This window comes from Theropithecus gelada, chromosome 9 (assembly GCF_003255815.1).
Source record: "Theropithecus gelada isolate Dixy chromosome 9, Tgel_1.0, whole genome shotgun sequence".
NCBI classification, from domain to species: Eukaryota; Metazoa; Chordata; class Mammalia; order Primates; family Cercopithecidae; genus Theropithecus; species Theropithecus gelada.
In genome coordinates, this window is record NC_037677.1 from 96,884,285 (window position 1) to 96,903,902 (window position 19,618).

Here is a 19,618-nt window from a genome sequence, read left to right on the forward strand (position 1 = left end):
AATTCAATACCTGCCAGCTATTCTTATTCCACATCCAAGCCCTTTCGCCTGCTGCTGGGTGAAAGCACATGTCAGTGTTTCCTGACTGTTTCCACAAAGATTCCAAAATTACAACCTGCCAGTCTGAAGAATCTCCAAAACCTCCCGCACGCATCCTGGAGGCGCGGGCATGGGGATGGGACTGTTTGCCCGGGGCCTGAACAGGATTCGTGCGCGTAGGCACACACACCAGCCAGACTGCGTGCGGCCCGAGTCCGGTGCGGTCCCGGGTGAGCAGCGCGTGGCTGGTGGGCGGGGCAGAGCCATTGTTCGCAGGCGGACTGAGCCCCCAGCGCTCGCCCGGGAGGGAGGCGGGGCTTCCCGCGTCCCCGGAGCTCCCGATCCCGGGGTGGCGGCCTCGTCTCCCTGCCACGCGCCTGGGGGGACGGGAAGACGGGACGGAATTGTGAGTAGTGGGCGTCTCCCGAGGCTTCCCCACTGTTTCCTGAGAAACTTCCCCAGTGCCCACCCAGCCGTTCGCCGCGTGCCCGGGGGCCGGTCCTGGGCTAGACTCCGCGCCCCAGCCCCACACCGGGTCCCCAGTCCCTTCCAGAGAGAAAGCTCCTAACGCGGGGTGCCGGGCAGAGGCCCAGCGGCGGGTAGAAGAGAAGCGGAGAAGGAGAAAGGGAGGGGAGGGGGAGCGAGGAGCTGGCGGCAGAGGGAACAGCAGATTGCGCCGAGCCAATGGCAACTGCAGGACGAGGTGGCACCAAATTCCCTTCGGCCAATGAGAGCCGGAGTTTACAGAAGCCTCATTAGCATTTCCCCAGGGGCAGGGGCAGGGGCAGGGGCCGGGTGGTGTGGTGTCGGTGTTGGCAGCATCCCGGCGCCCTGCTGCGGTCGTTGCGAGCCTTGGCCTCTGTCTCCTCCCTCTCCCGCCCTCACCTCCATGCGGGGCCGCCCGCGCCAGTCAACTCCGCGCACTTTGCCCCTGCTTGGCAGCGGATAAAAGGGAGCTGAGGAAATACCGAACACGGTCACCCATTGCTAGCTCTAGCCTTTAAATTCCCGGCTCAGGGACCTCCACGCACCGCGGCTAGGGCCTAGACACCCAGCTAGCGTGCGCGGCGCCGCGGCTCAGCGCGCACCGGCGGGCTTCGAAACCGCAGTCCTCCGGCGCCCCCGAACTCCGCTCCACGGCCTCAGCCCCTGGAAAGTGATCCCGGCATCCGAGAGCCAACATGCCGGCCCATTTGCTGCAGGAGGATGTGAGTTTCCCAGCCTGGCCCCGTACCGCAGGGTCGCCGGCGCGGGCTGGGCTTCCAGGGGACGGGTTGGTGTCAGAAGAGAGGGGAGAGCTCCGCAGAGGACTTGGCCATGTTTTTCGAGTTGTGCTGCCTTCAGTGAGTTGGGAATGTGGATTGTAATTTGCGGACTTGAATCTCCAACTTTTGTTTCTTAAGCTTTAAAGAAAAATCCGGTCGTGCTGGTGCTTTTATGAATTATGCGGGTTTTCCTTTGTGTTCGTGGGGATGTGAGTGCTTTACTTCTCCTTCCTACTGCCGCCTCCCCGTAGGTTTAGCGCCCCTCGTCCCCCGCCCCTAATGTATCGGTATAGTTTCTGGGAACTTCTCTCCGTTGCATCTCGGATACACCCTACCCTCAGTGAACTCTGGCGCTGGGGAAGGGTCTTTGCTGTCCACCCTTCCCCCAGCGTGATTAGAGAGCGGAGTGGCCCCAGCTGCCTCCACGTGTCTCTTCTCCTGACTCTCCTCTTCCTCCCCCTTCCAGATCTCTAGCTCCTATACCACCACCACCACCATCACAGCGCCTCCCTCCAGGGTCCTGCAGAATGGAAGAGATAAGTTGGAGACGACGCCTCTCTACTTGGAAGAAGACGTTCGCCCTGATATCAAAGATGATATATATGACCCCACCTACAAGGATAAGGAAGGCCCAAGCCCCAAGGTTGAATATGTCTGGAGAAACATCATCCTTATGTCTCTGCTACACTTGGGAGCCCTGTATGGGATCACTTTGATTCCTACTTGCAAGCTCTACACCTGTCTTTGGGGTAAGCAGCCTCCCTGTCCTCCTGACCTAGTCCTCCAGGTACTCACTGCTCTTTTAATAAGGTGGGATCTTACACAGAACACCAGCCCCTCCCAGCTGGGGTTTTTCTCAGGCATTTTCTTTGGTTGCTTCAGGCCTAGTGGGCTGGGAAGAGCCTGGGGTACTGAGATGCAGGAATGTCAATGCCTTGGGTTGAGAGCTCTGGGACCTTGTGCTTGTGGGCTTTGAAGTGTAGACCTGTGCTGGAGAGTCAGCTTTCCCTGAAAGAGCTTTTCTGTTTGAGTCATTTGCTTGGCTGCCTGTCCCACCCCTGCCAACCACAAAAGAATCAAAGCCCTCTACCTGGGAGGCATGGGAACATGGTACTAAACCATTGGCTTTCTAGGGTCTATGTTGAGCAGTCATGGGCTAGCGCAACGGGAAACTACTCAGGGAGAGAGTTTATTGGAAAGGCAGGAACAGAGAGGTTAACCACAAAACTATTTTGACCTGACCCCTTGGCCAGAGCAGGCTTCTTCGTTACAGAGGAAGATGAAGCTCCCGTGTAACCCGAGTCACAGATGTGTGTTGCTCTGTTACTCTACATTCCAGGGTGCTGCACATACCAGTCAACAAAATGCTCTTAGAATGAAATCAGGTTGAAGATATGTTTCATGTTCCATCCCCCATCCAGCCTGCTTCAGGCCCCCCTCCTGATCCCATGAAATGCCAAGAATTCTGCACCTTCCAACACCAGTCCTACCCATTCCTCCTTGCCAGGGACATTGAGGCCAGGCCAGAAAAGAGCCTTGAGAAAAGAGAGCCTGGTCTTGAGGCTGCTGTAATGAGGGAGACAGTTCCCAGTTTGTCCCTAACCTGCCCTTAGCTCAGCTCTTTCAGGGACCAGTTGGTGTGGCCTGATGGCATGATTCTGCCCCCTGGATACACACATGCGCTTTGCAGGTTTTTTCACCTCTGCCACTATGAGCCTAAGTTGGGAAGGGAGAGCAGGGAGCTCTGCAGATGCAGGGCCCCTGCATTGCTACACTCTAAGGGGTGGTGAGCCAGGACTTCTCCTCCAGAAAACAACTTGAGGTTTTTCAGAGCAGCCTCAGGTGTGGGATACTTTCTGACAGCTCGCTCTTGCTCTTGAAGGGTAATTATGCAGAAGAGCTGGGAGGCCAAGTTTTAGCTGTTTCCCTCAGGACCTCTTAGGTCTTCCAAAGATAGTGAGATCTGGTTCATTGAGCTTTGTTTCCAGAAATCCTCCAGGTGCTACAGTGAAATGCAAGTGAGAAAAGCCCCTTTGTCAGAATCTCAGTTTTTCTAGGTACCACCTGTGGGCAACAGTACTTTTTTTAAGATTGGGAAGGTAGCATTCCTTGGGTTACATATGTGTCACAGCTGTGACACAGACAGAACAGGCCAGATGCAGATCAGTTCATCTGCATACCAGGAAGAGCTCTTGTATTTGTGAGGGGAGGGCAACATCTGTTGTCTGGCCCCTCTGAGGATCCAGCAGAACTTCAGTTGCAACATGAGGGATGAAGAGCAGGGATAGCATTCCCCAAAGAGTCAGTGGATGCCTCTCTCCACCCTTTCTCCCCAAGAGGATAGTCTTCACAAGTAGTTTTCTCACCTGCAAGCTCCTTCCAGCCTCAGCACTCCCTGTAGGTTTTCTGAAGCCCAGAGTTTGACCCAATTGCCTCTGCTTGGTTACCCTCAGTTGCTAGTGCAGGGAGCAGAATTCCATCCCAAAGTCAAGGCTGTGCCTGCTACATTTTTTTGGTGACCTGCCCATTGGTGTGTGCTGTGCCTTTGGGCAGATAAATGTGGCTCACAGAGACTGGATGGTAAACTTATTGTACTGGGCCCTTTGGTGGATGGCTTAGCTGAAAGAATGACCATCTTGATAAGGGGATATCAGAACTCCTCTGTCTTAAGAAACAAGGAGGATAAGGGGAGGAGGGTCAGAGGTCTCAACCTGGACATCTTCTCTTCCCACCTTCAGAATTTAGGAGCTTCACTTTTCTTGTTTTAATCCCTATGGACAATGTTAAATTAGCAACTGGTTGTGATTCCAGCATTTCTTATGAGAGCCTTAAATCTCTTTCATTTTGTAGTCTCCCAAAGGAGCCCTTAGGGTAGGACTAAGAAGAATGCCTCTGGCAACACTGAGAGCCAGAGGCAAAACCATTCAAGTCTCTTTCTTAAGGCCAGAGCAATGAGATGTTGCTTAACTATCAATTTGGACATTTTCTTCCCCCGGGGAGGAGAGAGGGAATAAATCTCCAACTGATTTAAGCCCTTCTATTTGATAGACTTAGAGGTGTTTCTAGAAAAGGCACCAGAGTGCCTGAGTTCTTTCCCCAATTTTCCTGTTAATATAGGATCTTACATACATTCTGAGTCAACTTGCCCCAGGGTCTTTTGCGGCAAGTAACAAGCCCAGAAGCTCCCTTGCTCATTAGGAAGGGCTCTGGCTCAACTGATGGTTTTCCAAGTAAGGTGCAGGTTAGATACTGTATCTGGGGAGATGTCAATCACCACCTGACTTGAAGGCAGATCACCTGGGGCCTCAATCCCCACTCTGAGGGAATGTGGAGAGAGCTCTTCTTAGGGCTGACTCTGGCTCTATGGCTCTCCTGGAGATCTTATAGGAGGAATAGGAGAGAAGAAAGGAGGTTGGGGGGAAAAGGAGGTTGTTTAGGAAACAGCTATCAATGGCTGCAAAAGAACACAGGACAATTTGTTACAATGTGTGGTGTCTCCAACTGCAACTAAGTTCTGTGGCCACTGAGGATCTATTGTTTCTAGCTGTTTCCCTAGGAATGAAACATTGTTAACATTCATTCCTAGGAATGAAACATTGTTAACAGTTTCTACCAAGGCCACAGCTTCTGCCTACTAGAGCTACTGAACAGAGGAAGAGATGGGTACACCCAGCAGCCCACTTCCTGCCTTGGCCTCCCAAAATGCTGGGATGACAAAATGGTTCACACTGCACCTGGCCCTCTGCTGTTATTTTAATAACACCTTTGCATATGGGTCCTGAGCTCTGCAGGAGTAGTTTGTGGCCCTTAAAACCTTAGTGAAGGCCTAGATAGAGGTGAAAGGAAATAGCTAGGCCCTGGGAGAATGCCTTTAAGATGAAGAATGAGTGGTAAGAGCACTATTCTCTCTCCTGCCTTCCCAGTTAGAGATTATATCTGGCACCTCCTGAGCCTGCAGGTCTCCAGGAAGGTGAGGGAAGACAATGGTGGGGTGCTCCACTGACAGCTTGAAGAATATCCCACCATTGTTTAGAATGAGCATTGCCTGGTGAGAGTATGGGCTGACAGGGATGTAGCAAAGGCGAGACAGAGGAACTGTGCATGTATCTTGGGGGAGGTGGATGTATAGCTGGAACGTGAAATCTCTGGTAAATCTTTTTTTTTTTTTTTTTTTTTTTGAGACGGAGTCTAGCGCTGTGTCACCCAGGCTGGAGTGCAGTGGCGCGATCTCGGCTCACTGCAAGCTCCGCCTCCCAGGTTCAGGCCATTCTCCTGCCTCAGCCTCCGAGTAGCTGGGACTACAGGCGCCCGCCACCACGCCCGGCTAGTTTTTTGTATTTTTAGTAGAGACGGGGTTTCACCATGTTAGCCAGGATGGTCTCGATCTCCTGACCTCGTGATCCGCCCGCCTCGGCCTCCCAAAGTGCTGGGATTACAGGCTTGAGCCACCGCGCCCGGCCTCTGGTAAATCTTAAGATACTGTGCAAATTGGATTTATGCACAAATTGGATTAGGGCTAATTTTTCCCTGATATGGCCACACTGCCTGCTAGAATATTTAAATGCTTTTTTGTACCAGTTGATAAATGGCCATGGTCTGAATCCCCTAAAAGTCCCCTACAACTAAGTGCTTCTCAAATTGGTCAGTGCCCAGATTGTACTGGCTGTTATTTTATTTTTTGAGATAAGGTCTTTCTCTGTTGATCAGGGCTTGAGTGCAGTGACGCGATCATGGCTCACCACAGCCTCGACTTCCTGGGCTCGAGATCCTCCCACCTCAACCTCTTGAGTAGATTATCTGTAGAGACAAGGTCTCCCTATGTTACCCAGGCTGGTCTCGAACTCCTGGGCTCAAGGGGATCTTCCTGCCTTGGCCTCCCAAAATGTTGGGATGACAACATGGTTCACACTGCACCTGGCCCTCTACTATTATTTTAATAACACCCTTGCTTATGGGTCCTGGGCTCTATAGGAGTAATTTGTGGCCCTTAAAACCTTAGAGAAGGCCTAGATAGAGGTGAAAGGAGATAGCTAGGCCCTGGGAGATTGCCTTTAAGATGAAGAATGAGTGGTAAGAGCACTATTCTCTCTCCTGCCTTTCTGACTCCTTAGTTCCTGGGATTCCTTAGCTTATCTTTTTTTCCTGGGTTGAGAGGCTGTGGGGTGATGATATTTTTCAAGTGGTAAAATCTAAGGGACATGGTTATCCCTAGAGTTCATGGTCAAGCCAATCCTCACCCAAAGCCTGAAGAAGACAGTTTCTGGCATCCAGAGAGTGTCTTTGGCATCCTTTCCCAGATGGAACTCACACTGATTGGTGACTCCCCCCGCTGTCTTCTCCTGGCAGGGTTATTCTACTATGTTGTCAGTGCCCTGGGCATAACAGCAGGAGCTCATCGTCTGTGGAGCCACCGATCTTACAAAGCTCGGCTGCCCCTGCGTCTCTTTCTGATCATTGCCAACACAATGGCATTCCAGGTAAGAAGCTGTCTCTGCTCAGCTGTTTGTCCTCCACCCTATCAATGATCCGGGGACAGAAAGGAGGGATCAGCGCCAGAGAGGAGCCACACCTGGACAGCCATTTCACTTTCCTCTCTCCTGTGGTCACCTCAAGTGCCAGTTCAGTCCTTAAGTCCATGAAGAATGAAGAGACTTCTGAGTCTTGGAAAAGGGAACTGGAAAATAAATGGAAAATATTCTTGATGTGTAGGAATATTTTTGATCCTAAAGTCCCTCTGTTGTCACACATTCTGGCTGTTATGGCTCTTCATCATAAGGGGCTTTGGCACATAAGCCAGAGACTGACCTTAGATTCCTGGGCAGACACTGGACAATAAATTCACTATTTAAGGTAAATATCTTAGGGAGGCAGAGCTGGGAGGATCATTGGAGCCCAGGAGTTTGAAGCTGCAGTGAGCCATGATGGTATCAAAACAAACAAAAAAAAAAAATTGAAAAGTGAATAACTTAGGACTCCACCACAGTGGGATTGAAGCTGATGTTCCCAGACTCATGAACTCTTATTTTCAGATAATGAGAGCAAACACTTTTATTGCACTATGTGCCTGGAACTATTGTAAGCATTTGATATAAAGTCCTCACAACAATCTTAGGAAGTAGGTACTATTATCCCCATTTTACAGATGAGGAAACCAACTTACAGAGAGATTAGATAGACCAACCCAACATTGTGGCCCTTTCTTGGGCTGCCATGGTGGCTAAGTAAAACATTGAGGTTTGTTGAGGCAAAAAGTTTAGAGCAAGCAGGGCACGGTGGCTCACGCCTGTAATCCCAGCACTTTGGGAGGCTGAGGCAGGCAGATCACGAGGTCAGGAGATCGAGACCATCCTGGCTAACGTGGTGAAACCCCATCTCTACTAAAAATATAAAAAATTAGCCGGGCGTGGTGGTGGGCACCTGTAGTCCCAGCTACTCGGGAGGCTGAGGCAGCAGAATGGTGTGAACCTGGGAGGCGGAGCTTGCGGTGAGCTGAGATTGCACCTCTGCACTCCAGCCTGGGTGACAGAGCTAGACTCTGTCTCAAAAAAAAAAAAAAAAAAAAAAAAAGTTTATAGCAAAGACGGGATGAAGGGAAATGGGGAAAGGGAATGCATCCCTTATAGTCATTAAGCTGTAGCAATGGGCAAATGATAGCACATGGCCTGGGGCTTAGCTTGGAGCAAGAGGAAGAAAGGAAACCAATTTAGTGGCAGCAAAATCAGAAGAACTTACCACATTTGCATAATCATCTCTGCCATAGCAGCTTATACCTTGAGGGCTTCCAAAGTTGTCCTGTGGAGCAAAGGGAAGGAAGAGAGATATTGGTACATTCTTTAAGGGATGGAAAAAGTCAAGAAGCCCAGAGGTCATTTGAAAATGCAGTCATGATCATGAGTTGCCTGCCTGGCCTTGTTATTGGGTTGTATGAGCTCTTTTGCAAAGCATCAGAATGGTACACCCTGCAACTTTATCTACTGATTGGGACCCTAGGACACAAGACTGCCTGCCTCATGTTCTCCATGCCCAGGGATTAGGTACCTCGTGAGGATCTTTTCCAACATTCCTTGCTTAAAGAATTGCGATGTTCTCACTTCTTGAAACTCTCTGAGCTCTGTATGATTTATCTCTGTTCCACCCACCATATAACTTTCCAGAAACAGCAGTCCCATTGCTATGGTCCTGGGAGTTTGAGTTGCTTTTTCCACTTAAGCTTCAGTGACAAGTTGGGAGAAGAGGGGAGGCAACTCCATGACTCCTTTGGAGCCCAGATTCCTGGATATTTTTTGAGGCTGGGCTGAGCGCCTTGGGCTCTTGATACCTTTCCACTGGGAGTCTCCTAAGAGGGTGTCTATCCTCAAGCCTTACATTCCTCTTCTCTCTCTCCCCAGAATGATGTCTATGAATGGGCTCGTGACCACCGTGCCCACCACAAGTTTTCGGAAACTCATGCTGATCCTCATAATTCCCGACGTGGCTTTTTCTTCTCTCACGTGGGTTGGCTGCTTGTGCGCAAACACCCAGCTGTCAAAGAGAAGGGCGCTACGCTAGACTTGTCTGACCTAGAAGCCGAGAAACTGGTGATGTTCCAGAGGAGGTGAGTGAAGCCCTGATGGAGGTGGGGATACAGCCCTGACATCTGGTCATTAGGGACCCCATGTTTTCTCCTAAGACTTATAAAATATAAGCTGAGAAATTTACTGCGTTTGCGTGTTCACAATCATAATTTAAAATCCCAGTTTTTAACATCCCACAGGCCCATAGCCATAGACTATTGCTCCATTTCTTTCTCTCTGAGCTATCTTAATTAAACCCATTACATTCAACAGATGTGTATTGTCCTAGGACAGTCATAGATTCAAAGATGTTTATAGCCTACTTGCCTAGGTTTGTTTGTTTGTTTGTTTGTTTTTGTTTGTTTTTCAACAGTCTTTCTCTCTTGCCCAGGCTGGAGTGCAGTGGCACAATCTTGGCTCACTGCAGCCTTGACTTCCCAGGCTCAAGCAATGCTTCCACTTCAGCCCCCTGAGTATCTGGGACTACAGGCACACACCACCATGCCTGGCTAATTTTTTGCAAAGACAAGGTCTCCCTCACTGTATTGCCCAGGCTGGTAGGTTAGTTCTTACCTTCAAAAAGTTTGTAGCCTATCATGGGGTGGAGAGATAAGCCAGGTATCCAGATAACCATGGTATAAAGCAGAATATTTTCTGTACTATGAGAGGTATAAAGGGGAGGGAGATTGCTCAACGGGCAACACCAAGGAAGTGTTTATGAAATAAGTAGTGTTGGAATCCACCGACGGATAGAAATTTTTACAACTATGTGTGGGGAGAGACAGTGCAAACAGAAGAAACAGAATGAGCTAAAGCATGAAGCATGTTCTAGCAATCGAGTCCTTTTGCTTGAAGTATAGGGTGTGGGAAGAAGTAAGACTGGAGAGACTAATGCCATCCTTGTTGAGTTCTAAAAGCAGACTTAGGATTTAATTCAATAAGCAATAGGAAGGCATTACATCTTTCGAACTGCAATGTGGCATAGTTAGCGATGTGCTTTAGGAAGGCTGCTTTTAGAACAAGTGTAAGAAACCATTGAGCCAAAGTGAGAGGTGGGGACATAAGTTAGGAAATGAGGACCCCTGCTAGCAAAGCAGTGGCAGAAATGGAAAAAAGAGTTGGGTGCAGCGAATGTCAGTGATGTAAAAGTCAAAGACTTGACTGCTGAAGGAATGTAGGGGATCAGTGCCCTTGGAATGTCAGTGACCTGGTCTACATTGAGAATGAAAATTGAGAAAGGGCTTCCAGAGGGACAGATAGCTGCAGGTGATCAAGGACACTCAATAGGCCTTTGAGGGAAAAGAAGACCAAAGAACTAGGGGGTAGCCAGCAGAAAATGGAGGCATGATACTAAACAGACTGAAAAAGAGTGCTGATGAAAAAGAGAAAGGAGCCCAAAGGCAGATGGGAAAACCAGCCAAGGATGGAGAGACATCTGTTCATTAGTTTGTAATTTGGACCTCACCTATTTTACCAACGTGGTATTATGCTTGAGTAAAAATCAGCGATGGCTGGACGTGGTGGCTCATGCCTGTGATCCCAGCACTTTGGGAGGCTGAGACAGGAGGATTGCTTGAAAGTTCAGGCATTCGAGACCAGCCTGGGAAACATAGTGAGCCCTCATCTCTACAAAAAAAATTAAAAACTAAATGGGCATGATGGTTCATGCCTGTGGTCCCAGCTACTCAGGAGGCTGAGGTGGGAGGATCTCTTGAGCCCAGGAGTTAAGACTGTGGTGAACTATGGTCATGCCACTGCACTCCAGCCTTGGCAACAGTGTGAGACCCTGTCAAAAAAACAAACAAACAAACAAACAAAAGTAAAACAATGAACTTAGAGTCAGACAAGCAAATTCAACATGGAAGAAAGAGACAGCCCATCCCAATTCGTGTAGAAGATCCATGTAGGTGTGGAGTCCCCCTCCATTGACCTGGTGTCTGGTCTGTCACTGTAGGTACTACAAACCTGGCTTGCTGCTGATGTGCTTCATCCTGCCCACGCTTGTGCCCTGGTGTTTCTGGGGTGAAACTTTTCAACACAGCGTGTTTGTTGCCACTTTCTTGCGATATGCTATAGTGCTTAATGTCACCTGGCTGGTGAACAGTGCTGCCCACCTCTTCGGATATCGTCCTTATGACAAGAACATCAGCCCCCGGGAGAATATCCTGGTGTCACTTGGAGCTGTGGGTAAGTCAGCTGTCCAAGCAAGACTACATCCAGTGGTCTGCTGATTAGGGGATTAGGCTAGGAGCCAGAAAAACTAGATAAACCTGTTTTTGATGGCTACTTTGTATCTCCGTTTTTCCACTATAAAACTAGGGGGCAGTATACTGGAAAACCCTTTTGAGAGTCACGCAACATGTTTTATGTAAAAATGAAAGGATAAGAAAGAAAACACAAAAAAAACACTGATCTTGATTCCAGGTTCTAAAACAATTTCCAAATGCCATGTATGCTCCAGGCGTGGCGGCTCACGCCTGTAATCCCAGCACTTTGAGAGGCCGAGGCGGGCAGGTCACCTGAGAGGTCAGGAGTTTGAGACCAGTCTGGCCAACATGGTGAAACCCTGTTTCTACTAAAAAACCAACCAAACAAAAAAACAGAAACCAAATGCCATACACGATGAGCACCTTGGAGTTTTCCTTTCTTTCATCAGCTCTGGGCCAGACTGCAGTCTTGCTTGAGGCAAGGAAAGCATAAATAGAACAATGGGGTCATCTGAGTGGCCAGTAAGCCTGGTGTTTTATGAACTTCAAGTATGCCACACAAAGTATTTTTTATCTTTCCACTCTACTCAGATATGCCTTGCTTTAAGTGTGTGCCATGCCTTACTGTTTGGTGATGCCATTATGAAGAGCATCAAAATAACTGCTGGTGGCCCTTTACTACCACCTACCATCTTGTCTCCTCTCATCCTCTGTTTTTCTCTCTTCTTTTCTGGGCTAGGAACATCCCTTCCCCTAACATGCCTTCAGGAATCTCCCAGTAAAGCAGTGTGATCACAAGTTCCTGCTCAATTCTCTAACGCTGATGTTTTCCTTTCTTTTCTAATGAGATGGGGTTTCACCATGGTGCCCAGGCTGGTCTTGAACTCTGGGCTCAAGTGATCCTCCTGCCTCAGCCTCCCAACGTATCTACATTTTTTTCTCTGTCCCTCTTTCCAACTGAATATAGACTTTGACCAAGGCCCTGAATGAGTTTTCCTTAAATAGATCTGGTGACCTCTTCTCTCCAGTAATTGGTGCTATTGGTCATTCAATAATATCTAGACAACCACACTACTCCACACATTTATGCAGGTCATTGCCTAACACTCATTTTCTTTTTCTCTTTAAAATCTTCCTTTATATTCTCAAAACCATTTTTATTATCTTTTAAATTGTTGTTGTTGAGTCTCACTCTGTTGCCCAGGTTTCAGTGCAGTGGTGTGATCACGGCTCACTGCAGCTATGACCTCCTGGGCTCAAGCGATCCTTTCGGCTCAGCCTCCCAAGTAACTGGTACTACAGGTACATGCCACCACGCTTGGCTAATTTTTCTATTTTTTGTAGAGACAGGGTTTTGCTATGTTGTACAGGCTGGTCTCGAACTCCTGAGCTGAAGTGATCTGTCTGCCTTGGCCTCCCAAAGTGCTGGAATTATAATAGGCATGAGCCACTGTGCCTGGCCTACTATCTTTATTAAAAGGATTTATTTGTCTAGGCGTGGTGGCTCACACCTGTAATCCCAGCACTCTGGGAAGCCGAAGTGGGTGGATCACTTGAGGTCAGGAGTTAGAGATCAGCCAGGCCAATATGGTGAACCTCTATCTCTACTAAAAAAAAAAAAAAAAAAAGAAAGAAAGAAAGAAAGAAAAAAAGGAAAGTATAAAAAAATTAGCCAGGCACGGTGGCACGCATCTGTAGTCCCAGTTACTCAGGAGGCTGAGGCAGAAGAATTGCTTGAACCCAGGAGGCGGAGGTTGCAACGAGCCGAGATTGTGCCACTGCACTCCAGCCTTGGTGACAGAGTGAGACTCCATCTCAAAAATATATAATAAAAATAAAAGCTTTTTTTTCTCTCTCTCTCTCTTTAACTTTCACGTATCTCCTTTCAGACACCTTCTTGCCATTGTGCCTATTCTTACTTTAACCATGATTAAAATAAATCACATACACTGTATAAATCTGAGATTATCATAGGAATGGAGTTTCTGGCTTGAGATGTGTCCCATATTGCAAATGGATCTATAATGATCTTCCCTGCCTCCAGCCTCTGGGTGGCCATCAGTTCAAAGTGGCTGCCAATATTTGACCTGTCTTTGTTATCATTCACTCCTCCTTGCCTGCTGTTTGCCTCCCTTATCACCTCACCCTTTGTTCTTCTGCAGCTCTGTTTCCTGCCACCCTAATCTTTTTGTTTCTTGAATTACCTCCCCGACTGTCACATGCTCATCTTCTCTGCCAAATTAACCTTCTCGCTTGAGCCTTTCTTGGGTTCTCTCTTGCTGCCCCAGTTGCAGAGTCCTGTCTTCTTTCTACGCTCTTCCTCTTTTTTTTTTTTCTCCCTTGTCTCTGTGTGCATCTGATTCCATTTTAAATCTGGTAACTAAAGGCCTGGCTAGTGCTTACACAGAGCCCAGCTGCAAAACCATTAATGGACATTAATAATCCTCAGTACCTTTATTCCTGGCATTCTACCCCCATCCTCCCCAGTTCACACTGCAGATCATCAGGTGTCACAGAGGGAGGACATATCTTGAAATGCCCTAGATGACATCATTTACTTTGCAGGACTTCCTTGCCTTGCTTCTGATTAATGTCATGACTGGTCTGTCTGAGGATATTTTTATCTACAAAGAGCCAAATATTAGCTCTTAGTAGCTATCCTTTACCCATGCCTGATTAGGGTCAGTATTATTTTTGGCTGTGGTTCAGAAAGAAGAGTCCTGCCAAGAGTTGGCAAACTCTCTATGTGTCGAGTTTCCAAAGCTTTACACATTAGATAAATTCCCCTGAATCCAGAACTTGTTTGTTTTCCTCCCTCCAGCAAAGTGAAATGCTCATCCCAAGAGTCCTCAAAATCTCAGAGGTTAAAGGGTATCTAAGCATTTCCATTTTTCTTCCCTCAGAGAGCTTCTGTTTTATCAGCACCTCCCCCACACCAGGGTCAAAGCTCAAAAAAGTTGGAGCACCCCTGGCAACTGCAGTGACTGAGGACATTCCAGCCTCTGGGCTGGCCTTTCTTCTGATCTTTGGCTGTAGGGCCCACTCTCTAGGAACCTCCCACCCCTAGAGGTAGTTCCAGTGTGGTGGGGAAAGGTGTGCTTCTTTACTCTTTTTTTTTTTTTTTTTTGAGACGGAGTCTCACTCAGTTGCGCAGGCTGGAGTGCAGTGGCGCAATCTCAGCTCACTGCAAGCTCCGCCTCCCGGGTTCACACCATTCTCCTGCCTCAGCCTCCGGAGTAGCTGGGACTAAAGATACCCGCCACCATGTCTGGCTAATGTTTTGTATTTTTTTTAGTAGAAACGGGGTTTCACCGTGTTAGCCAGGATGGTCTCAATCTCCTGACCTCGTGATCCACCCATCTCGGCCTCCCAAAGAGCTGGGATTACAGGCGTGAGCCACCGTGCCCGGCTTTACTCATTTTTTTAAAAGTCATAGCCAGAGTGCTTCATTCTGCAAGCATGTGCACATACACACAGAGCCTTGAGGGCAGGGCCAAGAATGAATTTGGAATTTTCCAATCTGATATCCATTCCCAAAAGTAGGAGCTTCTCTCTAGTCATTTTATCCTCTGAGAAACTCAGTTCTCCTCCCACAGGGCTCCCAGACAGCCATGGGTGACCAGGGTCTCCAATCACTCCTTAAGATGCCTTTGACTGGCCAGGTGCAGTGACTCGTGACTGTAATCCCAGCACTTTGGGTGGTCAAGGTGGGAGGGTTGCTTGCAACATGGCAAGACCCCATCTCTACAAAAAAAGTAAAATAATAAAAGTAAAGATGCTTCTGAGGGGATCTATTTGGTTAATATTAAAAGAGACTGAATTCATCCATTCATTCAACAATAGTGAGTTTCTCCCAGGTATGAGGTACCCTGCTAGCTAACTGGTATGCACAAATCAAGAAGACCTCAGTGCACCGTCACTCCATGACTTCTCTTCCTGCTTTTGTTTCAGGTGAGGGCTTCCACAACTACCACCACTCCTTTCCCTATGACTACTCTGCCAGTGAGTACCGCTGGCACATCAACTTCACCACATTCTTCATTGATTGCATGGCCGCCCTTGGTCTGGCCTATGACCGGAAGAAAGTCTCCAAGGCCGCCGTCTTGGCCAGGATTAAAAGAACCGGAGACGGAAGCTACAAGAGTGGCTGAGTTTGGGGTCCCTCAGGTTCCTTTTTCAAAAGCCAGCCAGGCAGAGGTTTTAATGTCTGTTTATTAACTACTGAATAATGCTACCAGGATGCTAAAGATGATGATGTTAACCCATTCCAGTCCAGTATTTTAAAACACAAAAGTATTCAAAGTCAACAACTCTGCCTTTATGATGCTAAGCTGATATTATTTCTTCTTTTATCCTCTCTCTCTTCTAGGCCCATTGTCCTCCTTTTCACTTTGTTGCTATCGCCCTCCTTTCTCTTATTGCCTCCCAGGCAAGCAGCTGGTCAGTCTTTGTTCAGTGTCCAGCTTCCAAAGCCTAGACAACCTTTCTGTAGCCTAAAACGAATGGTCTTTGCTCCAGATAACTCTCTTTCCTTGAGCTGTTGTGAGCTTTGAAGTAGGTGGCTTGAGCTAGAGATAAAACAGAATCTTCTGGGCAGTCCTCTGTTAATTATCTTCAGCCCAGGCTTTTGCTAGATGGAATGGAAAAGCAACTTCACTTGACACAAAGCTTCTAAAGCAGGTAAATTGTCGGGGGAGAGAGTCAGCATGTATGAATATAAGGATGAGGGAAGCGAAGCAAGAGGAACCTCTTGCCATAATCACACATGCAGCTGCCTACTTAGTGAGGACTTCAAGCCCCACCACACAGCGTGCTTCCTTTCTCTCCTGGCTCGGGGTAAGAAGTGGCTGTGGTGTTTGGCAATGCTAATTCAATGTCACAACATATAGTTTGGGCTAAGGATAAAGAAGAGACGTTTTAAGTTTGTATTAAAAGTGGTCCCTTCTGGGGAAGGGTTTTCTTTTCTTTTCTTTTCTTTAACAACAAGGAGATTTCTTAGTTCATGTATCAAGAAGTCTTGAAGTTGGGTGTTTCCAGATTGGTAAAGACAGCAGCTCATAGAATTTTGAGGATTCCGTGGCCTGCTCGTCACAGTTCTTTCCTCTTTCTGCTCTGCCATCTTCAGGATATTGCTTGCTCCCCTCATAGTAATAAGATGGCTGTGGCATTTAAACATCCAAAAAAGGGAAGGATTTTAGGAGGTAGAGTCGGGTCAAACATAATATATATATACATATATACATTGGTTAGAACGTTAAACTATTAGAGTATTTCCCTCCCAAAGAGGGATGTTTGAAAAACCTCTAAAGGAGAGGAGGAATTAGTTGGGTTGCCAATTTCCTCTCCACTGCTGGACATGAGATGGAGAGGTTGAGGGACAGGATCTATAGGCAGCTTCTAAGAGCGAACTTCACATAGGAAGGGATCTGAGAACACGTTGCCAGGGGCTTGAGAAGGTTACTGAGTGAGTTATTGGGAGTCTTAATAAAATAAGCTAGATATTGGATCCATTCATTCATTAGTTCCAGTTTCTCCTCGAAGAGAGTAAAAACTAGAATACTTCTCCCCATAGTGTTGTGCCCCTTCACTCTTTTTTTTATTTTTATTTTTTTTTGGCTCTGTTAACATCTAGCCTAAAGTGTAGAACTGCCTGGGGGGCAGGGTTAGGAATCTCTCCACTACCCTGATTCTTGATTCCTGGGTCTACCCTGTCTGTCCCTTTTATTTTCTTTTACCAGATCTTTCTCTTCCCTGAACGTTTTCTTCTTTCCCTGGACAGGCAGAGGCAGTGATGACTTGCTGTCCAGGCAGCTCCCTCCTGCAGACAATGCTCAGGGTCACTGAACCACTGCTTCTTTTTCGAAAATAGAGCTAGCTGCCACTTTCACATGGCCTTTGGAGTGTCTCCACCTACACCCCTGTGCTCCCCTGCCACACTGATGGCTCAAGGCAAGGCTGGCAAACCCTCCCAGAAACATCTCTGGCCCAGAGAACCTCTCTCTCCCTCTCTCACGAGGCACAGCCAAGCCAAGTGCTCATGTTGAGCCAGTGGGCCAGCCACAGAGCAAAAGAGCATTTATTTTCAGTCCCCTCTGTCTGGGTCAGAACCACAGAGCATGCTGAATGCCCCCTGCTTGCTCGGTAAGGGTGCCCCGCCTGAGTCAGTGCTCTCAGCTGGCAGTGCAATGCTTGTAAAAGTAGGAGGAAACAGTTCTCACTAGGAAGAAGCAAGGGCAAGAACCCAAGTGCCTCACCTCGAAAGGAGGTCCTGTTCCCTGGAGTCAGGGTGAACTGCAAAGCTTTGGCTGAGACCTGGGATTTGAGATACCACAAACCCTGCTGAACAGAGTGTCTGTTCAGCAAACTAACCAGCATTCCCTACAGCCTAGGGCAGACAATAGTATAGAAGTCTGGAAAAACAAACAAAAACAGAACATCAGTGTTTTGAGAACTTTGGACCACTCCTGTCCCTGTAGCTCAGTCATCAAAGCGGAGGCCTGGCTTTGCTCTATTAAGATTGGAAATGTGCACTACCAAACACTCAGTCCACTGTTGAGCCCCAGTGCTGGAAGGGATGAGGGCCTTTCTTCCTGTGTTAATTACATAGAGGCTACAGGGGTTAGCCTGGACTAAAGGCATCCATGTCTTTTGAGCTATTCACTTCAGTAGAAAAGAATCTAAGGGAAGATCACTGTAGTTTAGTTCTGCTGACCTGTGCGCCTACCCCTTGGAAATATCTGCTGGTACTTCTAATTCCACAGGTCATCAGATGCCTCCTTGATAATATATGAACAATAAAAACAACTTTCACTTCTTCCTATTGTAATCATGTGCCATGGATCTGATCTGTACCATGACCCTACATAAGGCTAGATGGCACCTCAGGCTGAGGGCCCCAGTGTATGTGTGGGTGTGGGTGTGGGTGTGGGTGGGGGTGTGTCTGCTGAGTAAGGAACACTATTTTCAAGATTCTAAAGCTCAATTCAAGTGACACATTAATGATAAACTCAGATCTGATCAAGAGTCTGGATTTCTAACAGTCCTTGCTTTGGGGGTGTGCTGACAACTTAACCCGGGTGCCTTACATCTTTTCTAATCACAGTGTTGCATATGAGCCCGCCCTCACTCCCTCTGCGGAATCCCTTTGCACCTGAGAGCCTACTGAAGTGACTGGTAGAAAAGGGGGCCTGAGTGGAGGATTATCAGTATTGCGATTTGCAGGATTCCCTTCTGGGCTTCATTCTGGAAACTTGTTAGGGCTGCTTTTCTTAAGTGCCCACGTTTGATGGAGGGTGGAAGTAATTTGAATGTATTTGATTTATAATTTTATTTTATTTTTTGTTTTTGTTTTAGGTTAAAAGATGGTTGTAGCATTTAAAATGGAAAATTTTCTCCTTGGTTTGCTAGTATCTTAAGTGTATTCTCTGTAAGCGTAGTTCAAATGGGTCATCATGAAAGGTTAAAAAAGCAAGGTGGTCCTGTTTGCTGGTGGTTAAGGCCAGGGCCTTTCCTACCACTGTGCCACTGACTTGCTATGTGACCCTGGGCAAGTCACTGAACTATAATGTGCCTCAGTTTTCCTTCTGCTAAAATGGGGATAATAATACTGACCTACCTCAAAGGGCAGTTTTGAGGCATGACTAATGCTTTTTATAAAGCATTTTGGGATCCTTCGGCACAGGAATTCTCAAGACCTGAGTGGTTTTTATAATAGCAATGTCCACCATGAACTTGATATGTCCATGTGCCCCAGATGCTGTCATTAGTCTATATGGTTCTCCAAGAGATTGAATGACTCCATTGGAGAAGTGGTGGATAACTAGCCAGAAAAAATTTGAGAATGCATAAACAACTCATTGCCATGGAAACATACAGAGGATACCTTTTCTTTGATTGGGTGGGATTTTTCCCTTTTTATGTGGGATAGTAGTTACTTGTGACAAGAATAATTTTGGAATAATTTCTATTAATATCAACTCTGAAGCTAATTGTACTAATCTGAGATTGTGTTTGTTCATAATAAAAGTGAAGTGAATCTGATTGCACTGGGTCTGGGAGGTTTTTTTTGGCTGTGATTCAAAGTCTTGGGATTTATCTCTGGCTCATATCTATGTCTGTACCTTTAAGAGTATAAAAGAAGTAGAAGTTACAATGGTTGACTCATACCCCAGTAACCTGGCCTGCTGTCCTAAAGGTAACTTTAGGTTAAACTCTGGGAAGCAGGAAGCCGGGAGTCTGCTGCCATTAAATCAAACACATTAACACCAGCTGGCAACTTGGCCCTGGGGAAGTGCCAGGGTTCTCAGGTGTGTCACGTGGTCAGTTACATAGACCTAAGATAAAGATACTGGGAGAGGAAGAGACCAGCAAGAGAAGCACTCCCTGGGAAAGCAGTTTTTGGCTCTTGCTGCCCAGGCTGGAGTGCAATGACATGATCTGGGCTCACTGCAGACTCTACCTCTTAGATTCAAGCATTCTCCTGACTCAGCCTTCCAAGTAGCTGGGACGATTACAGGCATATATCACCATGCTCAGCTAATTTTGTATTTTTAGT

At 47.4% G+C, this 19,618-nt stretch overlaps 1 protein-coding gene and 1 pseudogene across 2 annotated transcripts; both read left to right on the plus strand.

The window, feature by feature from the left end:
• Window positions 1-238: 238 nt before the first annotated feature.
• Window positions 239-19,104, plus strand: SCD (stearoyl-CoA desaturase). Its single transcript, XM_025397214.1, has 6 exons — window positions 239-1,247; window positions 1,771-2,053; window positions 6,651-6,781; window positions 8,693-8,898; window positions 10,812-11,044; window positions 15,016-19,104. Exons 1-6 carry the CDS (start codon window positions 1,221-1,223, stop codon window positions 15,213-15,215), a joined length of 1,080 nt encoding a protein of 359 aa, XP_025252999.1. The 5' UTR covers window positions 239-1,220; the 3' UTR covers window positions 15,216-19,104.
• On the plus strand, window positions 16,856-19,104 carry LOC112631752 (annotated as a pseudogene). The gene has a single exon (XR_003121186.1). The product of XR_003121186.1 is annotated as an uncharacterized LOC112631752 (transcript).
• Window positions 19,105-19,618: the final 514 nt, after the last annotated feature.